Here is a 12,097-nt window from a genome sequence, read left to right as displayed (position 1 = left end):
GAATACTGTAAAACATATAAACAGTAATTGTATACATTTTAAAACATTAATAACATAAATATTTTAAATTTAAAGGCTCATAATGACTTGTAGCATAATTATATACAATTTGGTACCCCTATCAAAAAAATAGTTTAATCAAAGACTTTCGGTACAGAATATCTCATGAGGGCGACATTCATGCGGAAGTCCGGCGGGGGAAGATAAAACAGCAACACTAATAATAGGGCGGTGGTAATTATTGACCAAAAAGTAGGAAAATCAAAGGTTTTGAATTTACTATCGTGTGTAAATTTAGTTTAAATCATTATTTGGTTAAATTGTTTATTATAAATAAGTAAATTAATTGTCTGAGATTACTTGGTCATGTCTCACCCGACACATCAGATTCTTTGATTCATTCAGTCAGGGCTTGCCTGCTGTTTTGGCTGACCTAGTCCTACAGTAAATGTGATGGATAATGCGGGTATGATAGGCCTAGCAATTTCTTTCAGTTGTTATTCCCTGTAAAGGCACAAATAGTAATACTTCTGTTATGTTACATACAAACAATACTTACAATATGTTAACCTAGTAGTAGGTTTAATAAGATTACAGGTAGGGAAAATGTGAAAATTACCTCTTTTATACAGTACATTATAAAATACAATCATTATAAAATAGCGGTCAGTCTAATTACCGAAAACAACCGAAAATAACCGAAAACAACCATAAACAACCGAAAACAACCACAAACAACCGAAAACAACCATAAACAACCAAAAACAACCATAAACAACCGAAAACGAACCGAAAACAAACCGAAAACAACATAAAATAATCTAAATACCGAAAACAAATTTGTATAATATTTTTTAAATGTCGCCCTCTATTGATGGGTGTTTCTAAATCTACTAAGACCATAACAGAGACAAAAAACCGCGCGCGCAAAAGCCAAGGAAGACCCTACGATGACAGTGTGCACAAAATACAACTAAAAATCGTACAATCAATCAATTGATAACATCGCATTTACTTACAGAATCTATAAAAATATTTTAATTTTAGTCTTTCGATTTTTGATCCAGAAACCAGCGCATTAGGCCCTACTCCTTACAATAATTATGAATATGTTAATCCATAGTATAGAAAGTAAATTGACTATGGTTAATCATGATCAATTTAATTATAGATTTTCAAAGATAAATTATACAAAGATACTAGGGACTATAAAGTATACTTAAAAGAAGCTCACTATAAAGGATTCACAATAAAATCTATTCAGTAAAATTACTGTAGTCGAGTAAATAACGTTTTTATCCTTAATCGCTTCAGTATTCACTTAAGTGACGAAACCGGGGACGAAAACGCAAAGTTAGGTAAAATCATGCTTTGTTTTTGAAAAGACTAAAAACGAAATGTGTTTATAGATTTTGTAAGTAAATGTAGTCTACGGTGTATTTCATTGAATTTGTACGATTTTTAGTTGTATTTTGTGCACACTACCATTTCGTAGGGTCTTCCATGATTTTTGCGCCTCTGTGTATGGTCTTAGCTTTAGAAACACCCATCAATAGAGGGCGACATTAAAAAAAATATTATACAAAATTTGTTTTCGGTATTTAGATTTTTTAAATTTTGTTTTCGGTTTGTTTTCGGTTTGTTTTCGGTTGTTTACGGTTGTTTTCGGTTGTTTATGGTTGTTTTCGGTTGTTTTCGGTTATTTTCGGTTGTTTTCGGTAATTAGACTGACCCTAAAATAGCGCTTACTACTAGTAGTAGGGCCTAACCTACTATTAATTTATTCAAAAATGTTTATATGCAAACGTTTTTGTTTGCAGATACCCTTCTCTGATGAATAATAATGGCAGGTAATGAAACAGTAACGGATTCATTTCCAGGGCTTTTGGAAATACCATTCAAGGATATTGAATTTGGAAAACGTATTGGAAGAGGTGGAACAAGCAGTGTGTTTAAAGGTGTTTGGAAAACTAAAGACAATTTTCCGGTTGCGATTAAACACCTCAACCGTGTCCAAGAAATTGAACTTGTTACGTTAAGAAGAATCAAAGATGATGAAGGAAAGAAACACATTGGTAGAAAGTTTATAACAGAGATTTTAGGTGTCATTACCCAAGAGCCTTGGTACTGTATCATAATGGAATATGCGGCAAAGGGGTCGTTACTAGATTATTTAAGCCATAAACGAAAACAGCAGCAACCTCGTGAGGATGACAAATTTTTTACATGGACCCGTCAAGGCACCCTTGCATTAGAGTATCTTCATGAACATGATATAATTCACCGCGATATCAAATCTCCAAATTTTTTGATTACTGATAAATATAATTTGAAACTTTGTGACTTTGGAATTTCCCGTATAACTGATGGGACAATCAGTACTATCATGGCTGGGTCGTTACCATGGATGGCTCCGGAAAATCATGAGTTTTTTAAAGAAAGGTCAAGCCACATCAAAGTTTCACCGCGTTCGGACATATACTCATACGGTGTTGTGATTTGGGAAATGTGGACTTGTCAAAAACCGCAGGATACAGAGATGGTAGACAATATGTATCCATTAGATGAAGAAACACCCTCTACGTTAAAGGATATGCTGCATGCTTGCTGGGAGGCAGATAGAATGTTACGGCCAAGTATTCAAGAAATACTGAAAACTATGGAGGATTTGTCTATTACAATGGGGGTTGAAATCAAAGATTTTATCGAGGTATGTTTCCGAGAAATCAATTTCAATAACTACATTTTACCCCAGTGGAGTTTAAAGAATAAAAGCATGATCATTCCAAACGTACACAAATTTTCAAGCCACTTCTATTAAACTAAGTTCACACATAACATTCAAATGTACACTGTATATTTTCACTGAGTGTACATTTATATTTAGGTTGTACAAATTGAAAATAATTTGTTTTTTTGTTCTATTTATAGATGCCAGATGACAGGCCACTTCCAAGTGGAAGTGGTGACAATAATGCTGCAACTGTCGAAGAAACATTACCACAGGTGAGTAACATTTTGAATATACTGTACTCCCAATTTCGAAATCCTTGTTGATCATAATATGTAAGATACATTTTCAATCATATTATGCTTTATAAATTAAATTGACACTCCACTCACCAGATTGCCCTTTTAAGTGTTTCTTTATTTATTCCAGAAAAACTGGCTTTCAGATGTTTGTTTGATAGTAAAATAATTATTAGTATTTTTAATTAATATTTCAGGCTAAGAACCCCAACAAAACATTTACAGAACAGCATTTGAACACATTATCAGGAAAACTTGGTGAATGGGAAAGTCTTGCCAGATCTCTCGGAGTTACAGAAGCAGAGATCTTTCAAGCTAAGAATGAAAACAAGTTTTCAGCACGTAACCAGGTGTTCGGCGCCTTCAACAAGTGGCGGAAACGCATGTCATCGACGCCTGATTTCGTCAGAATAAGCGATGTTGTAAAAGCATGTCAAGAAGAAGGCATAGAGCAATCTGTATACCAGTTTCTGCTAGATCTATAAATTTTAATTCTTCTTAATTATTATTGATGGCTTTTTCTGAATCACAAACAATTTCTGCAAGCTGCAGACCGAGCGTCCTCTTTCTTTCCATAAATCTCTTTGCAATAGACAATTTCTCTTGCCTTCATGTTCTCTTTACTGTGCATCCCTTCAATTGTAACGTAGGCTTTCCAATTCTATGGGAACCATCTTTTAACTGAGAATAAAGTACAGTATTTAGGTAGCTAACAACATTATTATTTTAAGAGATACCCATCAAATGTGTGTGTAATGTGTATTTTTATAGGTGTTTGTTGCTGAATTATTGCGGGAATTTACAAGAATACTTTAGATGCCGTAATCTTCTCAAATTACTTTTTTTAATTATGAAATTGAAAATTCATGAAGTTTTATTGTCAGTTGCAAATATTATAAATATTTTATCAAACTGTTATAAACAGTTGTTTTGTATGTTATTGAAATATTTGATCTAGTATACAGTACTGTGATCAAATCCAGTAACTGCATAGCTTAAGTTAACTCCAAAGGACTTCAATAAATTCATTGTTAATTTAATCAGAGTATAATCCTACCCCCTCGCACTAATTGTTAGTGGAAGGAGAATATGGGAATTGGGATATTTTGTAGCCAGGACATACACGGATATACTAGGTCAAATTCAGTAATAACGTGACCTTTCAAAGGTATATTTCATTCTAATTTATTTACATAACCTTGTGTCCATTGTGACATGTGACAATAGGTCGTTACGTGGATTAACTACTTTAGAATGCAAAGAGTAGTAGGGGGTGGGTCAATAAGTATACCATGCTAATACCATAATTATAGGGTAGAACCCCTCCTGTGGGATACCTCTATTCAGGGGACACTTTACTATGATATGAATTAGGGGAAATACTGTATATGTTTTACACTATACAGTCAACTGCTATTTAGGGGACATTTTGTTGGGTTCCTTACAGTGGTTCTACTGTATTGGGAATAGGAGGGGTAGGTATATAAGTACACCATGCTAATACCCTAATTGCAGTGGAACCCCTCCTGTGGGATACCTCTGTTAAGGGAACACTTTACTATGACTTGAACAAGAAGAAATTTATATTTTAACACTACAGTCAACCCCTATCCAGGGGACACTCTGTTGGGTTCCTTACAGTAGTTCAACTGTATTGGGAATAGGAGGGGTAGGTAAATAATTATAGATGCTTATACCATTTTCAAATATGACTCTTTTGATGCTTTTCTTCCATTCTGTTTATATGTGCTGTGTGCAATAGTTAGTAAATATACTATTATCAATTTCTTCAGTACCGGAAACCCTTGGACCAACCCAACATGCATGTCTTTTAATGTAGTTTCTAGGGACCCGGGGACTGGTATTGAGAAGTTGATAAACTAGTATTTTAGTTGGTGCAAGCTTTTTAAACAGTATAATTTACTTGTAGCAAAAAATGCTATGCAATTTTTGGTTTGCAATTTTATAGTATTATGTCTAAAATTTGCATAAACAATATATAAATTAATTAGATAAATAATATTAAGCTTCATTGCTGTGCATTATTTTTGTTTTACTTTTGCGAATTTTATATTTTTCAAAAATGATAAATGATATTAATCTTTTAACCCAGACAATTTTATATAAGGTGTTTTATTAATTATATTGTAATAATTAAAATGTTAATATGACAATGTATTGTAATTGAATAAGATAACAAATAAGACATATAAATTGGTGTGCCAATTTATTGAAGTATTCTGTGTTTTTTTAAATTAAATTAATTAAAAAATAATAACGTTTGTATAAAATGAACAACCTGCCTAATATATTATGTTATACTGTTAGAGCAGCAAGTTTATTCCTTATGTGAAAGGTATAACATGCCTATATATAGCTAAATTAAATTATTTTATTAGTAAATATATAAATGTGGCATTCAATATAATGTTAGTGACATGGTGGCGCAAGATTCGACGCAAAAGCCTATATAGTGATTTGCGCAGGATGCGAATTTGTGGAAAAAATAATTTGATTAAAGAAAATATACAGCCGAGAACAGACCTTGCTGTTTTTGCTCAGCATGTTTTGTTTGTTTGTGAAGTAGTGACCTAGGCCGGTATCCAATTTTTTTAATTACAGATAAATGGAAATTTAATGTTGTGACTTTGGAATTTCTTGTGTAACTTATCGAGCAATTAGCGCTATCATGGCAATGTAGTAAATTGTTGTAAGTCAGTCAGTTCTTTAAAAAAGGTTTCCAATTTTTATTCTCCCTGGTGCAGCTTTTATCTGTTTTAATAAATGTTTTGTAAAGCTTATGCTTCAATTAAAATCAGTTTGTGTTTTTTTTTTGGTTTCTTTTCATAAAATTCATGTGAGTTCTCAATTACATCTCACATATCCATTCAATTTCTCCATTCTTTAGACACTTACATGAATTTCATAGCCAAAACATATAAAAAAAACTATACAATTATTCCACAGTAACGTTTTAATCAATTCATTAATAAGAGCATATAGTGTATAATCAGAGGGCTTATGCTAAATACTTGCCCTACGTTTCTAGTTATTGTCTTGTTCATGTTAGTGGTACTGTATTCCTTTATGAGTACCAGAACCTACACTATAGCAGGTTACCAGGATCCTAAAATATTTATCCTATATATTTTCAGTTCATTAATTTGATTAACCTATTTACCCATAATTATTGCATACACTTTTTCATGTTAACTAAATCATTCCGCAGAGTTTTGGGAACCTTATGTAAAATTAATAAAATAAAAAATTAATTACTGTATATGAAGTCCCCTGTTATCTTATTCTATTATATAACATTACTTTGTAACTGGTTTTAAAAGTGAAAAAAGGTGACACTGTTTAGAAGGTATGAAAACCCCCTGGTACTACTACACTGGAATAGAAACAAACCTTTAGATAGGAAGGCAAGCATGTTAACCACCAAGATACATACATACTGTATAAAACAATTATTTTTCCTCCACATGTACAACATTAAAAACCTGTAAAAAATTTTACACTTGTTTCAAAATGCTATACACAACATTTAGCGTAAGTTACAATTCTTGCTGCTCAACGAGAGGACACACATACCCTCCTTCGATTCCAAGATTTGAATTTATAAAAGTCAAGAACACTTTACACACACAATTGTTCTTGGGAGTCGAGTAGCATATATTAAACATTCTATTTAAATTAATTTTACATAAACAATCCATTATACTATTAGAAAAATCAGTACATACCTATACTACAAAAACAAAAGCACTATCTAAAACAAAAATGTACACCCATAAATAATTTCATTATATGAATTAATCGATAATTTTCCCCCCCCAAAAAAAACCAAAAGGTATATCACAATTGTTGTTTATGTATACAATATTTAGCACCTAAAGTACACACAGAGAACACATCGCCGCATGCTAATATAATAACTATCAAAAAGATTGCATACTAAAAAATCATTAACTTCATTTTATACTTAAGTTTATTTTTAATACTTATCTAACAAATAACATTGTACACTTTGTGTTTCTAATAGTCCTAAAATTGTATTGCATTTTCATGCAGAATCAACATTATTAACATATTTCATATAATATGTTTGAGTATGACACGTTTAACGGATTTTGACTTGCTTCTGTTTAGAACTCGAGCGTCGCTTTGCTTCTTGCTTGCGTTGCTTTTCCTAATAAAAAAATAAATAAAAGAAATCAAATTCTATTTTTGTATTTTTTTTCTGTATTAGATATCTAATCTTGAAGATTTTATTAACAAAAACACAAAGTATTAAAGCAATAAACATATTTATTCACCTCAAGCTTTCGGATTTTATCCGGATCGTCTTCATTCATTAGACGTTCGTTCTTGGCACGTATCTTCTCTTCCTTTCTCAGCTGCGATGCCTCCTGTCGCTGTGCGTGTGAAAGTTTCTCAAATGATTCCACAAACTTTGCACGTGACTTGTCGGCTTTAATTTTTCCCTGCAAAAAAAAACCCAAACAGAATGCTTTTTTAAACAATGATGAATATCTATACTATATTAAGAACATTTGTTTTAAACATGCTGTCCCTTATCTCCATTATAATTTATTTTATATATTTTTTCCATTAACACATCCGGGTGTATCCTTAGTATCCGATTGGTTAATTTTGTATCACATGCCAAAGTATTTAATGGCTCTATTGCATGGCAGCTCTGAACCTTCAATATTTCGATTCATGATGAAAATATTCACCCCATTCAAACAAACTACTTTTAGCACTCATTTCATTTAAAATACAATTTCCGAAAACATTAAAACTTTTATTGTGAAATAAAAATAGACATTACCTCCCTGCTAAGACGGTATCTCTTGACCTTATCAATACAATAAATGACCATCTTCATCATTGGTAGCATGGCCTCTACGTCTTTAATAGTTGACTTACCTTTACCTGGAACTAAAAACAAAGCTTTTTATTAACAATTGTCCTTTAGTTGGCTAAATGCACCATACTGGGAGCTGATTTGACAATATAGGTGTCTACAAAATTTGATTGAATTTAGCTCAACCATTGGATGGAAACTTTTTGAAAATATTGACAGGTACAAAAAAATATTTAATTTATTTCTATTAAATTGAATTGGTTAAAAAAATGGAAATAACAATAAAAATACAGTCACCAGAAAATGAAAACTTACTTTTAAAATTGAAAATAAGAACTTTGGTAGTTTCTGGCATTTTGGTAGGCTGGTCTTCCCTAAAAACAAAATAATAATTGTAGAAAATGTGTGGACTGTAAGCGCTAAACTGAAGTTAAGTAGTACAGTGTGGAACATTAGTATTTGGACAACTATGTTTCTAAATTACGATCTAGGTGGTTGAATACACCTTAAAAGAAATTATAAAAAATAATAAACTTACTCAGTGGAAGGTCGTGACCCACAGTACTGATCAGAAAAATGCATATAATCAAACATTTCGGGATATGCATTCAAACAATTTTGAATCTGAAAAAAATAAATATATATAATATAAGTAGTTCATTTCATCAGTACAGTACTATCAATTACTATTCAGCTGCTACACTGTCTAAAGTGGCTGATGAACCTTGATGTTCCTACACCATCTAATGACGCAAGCACAATGTAAAGTGATTTGACCAATCACAAGCGATGGATAATTAAAACTGTCAGTTGTGATTGGTCAACTTGTTTGCATTGTGTTTGCGTCTCTAGTGGCAACCAAGCTTTAAGAGTCTGATAAAGCTCACTCAAAGTTGCTACCTACCTTAGAATCTATTATTCCCTGAGCTAGATCCCCCATTTCTGCTAAAATACTAAGTGACGATGAAAGACCAAATTTATCACCACTACGTCTTTCTGGACAAAAATTATACTGAAATCCAAAACAAGAATAAAATTAGTTTTAAAATGTACCTAAATACCAGTTCAGACATAACATATGTAAATAAAACAACAGAACTAGAGTTTAGCACACAAACTCAAAACAAATAATATTATATTTTAAAGTGTTTAGCTTAAATACAATTTCATGGAAGACAAACTCATCATGTTTAAGTACATTTATAAACTAAATATATAAAACTAGAGAGACAAAGGTACTCACCAAATCATTCATTTCTTTGCCCATTTTCGATGCAGTTTTCTTGTTGCCAATAAATAAGACAAATGTGTCCATGTTCTCTTTGCTCATTGTCACAGTTATTTTCTGAAAGAAAAAAAACAAAAGGCAATGAATGAGATGAATAAAAAATAAACAAACATATAAACAAATCTTTCAATTATTTGGTTAAAAAATCTTGATATACTGGTATCAAGCCAAGTGGCCAGGGTGTTTTAAGGCTGGAGCGCCACACACCACAGCCATAAAATTGGCACAGGTCCAACTCCTCTAACTAAGGTCCAGTGTATACATATCTGGCTCGTGTGCACTTTAAAAAAACCTATTGCATCTTGTAATGATGATGATGTAAGAAAATAAATTAAAGAACATTATAAACTTACAACTTCATCTGATGTTGGTCTCATCATCTTTGCCATAACGCTCACTAAGTCTTGCCTCTTTAAAAACTGTGTGTAAAAAAACATGAAGTTTGACAATACTCTTATAGTAAGAAAGAATATATAGGGAGTACTGTATATTCTTTGGTAAAAGTAAAATGTCCAAAATGAAAACTTTGCCAAATCTTAATATGTTCTTATAGTGTGTATAGATTCCAAACCATCCAAATGGAAACATCGACCAAATGGAAACATCGACCAAGAGTGATTGGTGAATACCGAGTTAGTTATAGAACATTATAAAATAGATTTACATTGAGCTCCACCAGCATGCCTTCACAGTATATTCGTCCTGAGCACCAGATCAGGTATCTACTCTCACTATCCTTCATCAGAACACCGTTCTGGACCGTATCTCCGCTTCCATCGTCTCCAACTATTGAAAAGTTACTGTCAAGAACCTCCTTATGTACTCGAAACCTGTCAAGATAATTAATCTGAATAAAATACTTTTTCAAAAACCTAAGTAGGCTTAATTTATTTTATTTTTCAAATGATATATTTATGTATTGTATTTTATCAATTTGTGTTTTTTATGTGCACAGTCCCAGGGTAGGATAACCCTGTGTTTATCTGGGCCTCTATGGATGAAGTTAGACTTTATGTTTTTAATTATGAGTATAATCAAAGTGGCTAGACAACATAAACTAAGATTAATACTAGACATTTACTATGGTACTTACCAGGCTGTTGCTAATTTGTTATTTTTGTTTTTACCCGTCAAATAATTTAGCACATAGGACAAGACGCCAGCTACCATTATGAACTCAAGGTAATAGCTATCCCAGTTGGTGCGGAAATGAAGAGGTACCTGAAAGAAAAAAGAATGAGGATCTTATCAAAGATATTTTAACATACTTAAATTGTAGGGGGAAAATCAGATCTCAGGTGGGACTTGAACACATGCCCACCAGATCACTAGGCTGGATCTACCTTTAGACCGGCAAGCCTCTGCTTGTTTGATTCAAGCCCAAATAATTGTTATTAAATGGAACAAATAACTACGATACTAATTGTATGCTTGAAATAAGAGGTTTTACTCTATAAGCAATGAATATTAATATATGTTTATGAATATTCACTAGAGCTCATGAATATTTAATTTGCTTACATCTTTAATCTTCAGGTCAGCGTCTTTGTTGACTCCCTTCAAAGGTTCAATGTTTTCAAACTCATCCTCATCAAATTCATCATCCTGAAGACAAAAAATACATTATATATACAATACAATTTTAACTATAAGATGCAAAAAAAAATTCAAACAAAACATTTTTAATATGAGAAACAAATATAAAGTGGAGTATTGTGTTTATTTTAATAACTACTATATTATATTGTACACTCATACGCCAGAATTGACTGGTCTTGTTGAAAACCAGAGTGTGATTAAATAAACAAAATTTATAGTAAAAAAAAAATGTTTCAAAACCAATCCAAGTGAAAATTTTACATTTGCACAAATTAAAATAAAATGAAATTTTAGACAATGTTCATATGGGCACGCACCTCAAGGTTGTCACCAGTTGTAAAATCAGAGTCTTCTTCATTGGCAGCTTGTTCGTTTGTCTCTTCTTCATTAAACTCCTCGAACGCAGCATCTCCCTCGTCCTCAACTGTTGCTTCTTCTTCATCATCAAGATCTTCAAATTCGGCAAACTCATTATCTTCAACATCCGCTCCTTTCTGAATACCATCGACGAACGTGAATATGAGTAAACCCATATAAATCAAGGTTAGAAGCTTCATGATAAACTAAATAAATAATAAAGTGTTTAAAATGTCGTCATACACTACCAGTACCACATTAAAGGAATCATATATTATGTTATATATACCAGCAGATCCTTCCAGACTTTTTAAAAATTTAATTACTGTATAAAAAAATCTTTATTTCCTACGAGATTGATATGATAGTAGTATAAATTATTATTACATAATAATATAAGTGAATTGATTTGTAATTAACTGTATAATGTACAGTGTTATACCATGGAGCTATAAAATTAATTTTATAGCTCCATGGTTATACCAAAAAAAGATATTCATCCCATCAACCCTCGCCCTTTTATTGCACACAACAAACAACCGTCCACTGCAGCAAGAGAGGCCCTACCCACAAAAAAAAAAAAAACATGGAGTAGGCTAGGCCTGACTCTGGTAATCCCTGACTCTGAGTGAGACCCAACGTACCCACCCAGACTCGAAGAACATACAATGCAACGCAATATGATAGTTGCTGTCTAAGATGCCTGTACGTTTAATTACTAAAGTCAAAGATGGCCTAATTTACTTACTTACAAAGTCTATAAAAACACTTAAAATGCCAAATTTGCTAGGCCTAGTTCAGACAATAAAATCAGACACGACACCGGCCACACACGCTTTGTGCCTACTCTCGTGAGGTATATTCAGAGCGTCATTCTGACGACTGGAGCATTCTTTACTTCTCTATGGAGCGCCATTTATGCCTTTATTAACTTCAATAATATAAATAGT

At 32.3% G+C, this 12,097-nt stretch overlaps 2 protein-coding genes across 8 annotated transcripts; one reads left to right on the top strand and one right to left on the bottom strand.

Moving 5' to 3' along the window:
• Window positions 1-107: 107 nt before the first annotated feature.
• Window positions 108-5,851, top strand: LOC140059859 (mitogen-activated protein kinase kinase kinase 20-like). Of its 6 annotated transcripts, none has more exons than XM_072105842.1 (4): window positions 108-252; window positions 1,821-2,710; window positions 2,932-3,006; window positions 3,228-5,851. In XM_072105842.1, exons 2-4 carry the CDS (start codon window positions 1,844-1,846, stop codon window positions 3,513-3,515), a joined length of 1,230 nt encoding a protein of 409 aa, XP_071961943.1. In that variant the 5' UTR covers window positions 108-252; window positions 1,821-1,843; the 3' UTR covers window positions 3,516-5,851. The 6 variants fall into 6 exon arrangements, with proteins under 6 accessions (XP_071961943.1, XP_071961916.1, XP_071961935.1 ...); XM_072105815.1 differs by having other exon boundaries at window positions 108-267; XM_072105834.1 differs by having other exon boundaries at window positions 108-284.
• Window positions 5,852-5,991: 140 nt separating this feature from the next.
• On the bottom strand, window positions 5,992-11,994 carry LOC140059845 (PAT complex subunit CCDC47-like). Of its 2 annotated transcripts, none has more exons than XM_072105795.1 (13): window positions 11,896-11,983; window positions 11,108-11,353; window positions 10,713-10,796; window positions 10,285-10,412; window positions 9,856-10,021; window positions 9,545-9,610; window positions 9,147-9,248; window positions 8,808-8,915; window positions 8,442-8,527; window positions 8,219-8,277; window positions 7,868-7,977; window positions 7,350-7,517; window positions 5,992-7,222 (listed from the first exon to the last, which is right to left on the bottom strand). In XM_072105795.1, the coding sequence occupies exons 2-13, from the start codon at window positions 11,345-11,347 to the stop codon at window positions 7,154-7,156; spliced, it is 1,386 nt and encodes a 461-aa protein (XP_071961896.1). In that variant the 5' UTR covers window positions 11,348-11,353; window positions 11,896-11,983; the 3' UTR covers window positions 5,992-7,153. The 2 variants fall into 2 exon arrangements, with proteins under 2 accessions (XP_071961896.1, XP_071961905.1); XM_072105804.1 differs by having other exon boundaries at window positions 5,993-7,222; window positions 11,900-11,994.
• Window positions 11,995-12,097: the final 103 nt, after the last annotated feature.

This window comes from Antedon mediterranea, chromosome 1 (genome assembly GCF_964355755.1).
Source record: "Antedon mediterranea chromosome 1, ecAntMedi1.1, whole genome shotgun sequence".
Classification (NCBI taxonomy): domain Eukaryota; kingdom Metazoa; phylum Echinodermata; class Crinoidea; order Comatulida; family Antedonidae; genus Antedon; species Antedon mediterranea.
This window is presented reverse-complemented; position numbering and strand designations above follow the sequence as displayed.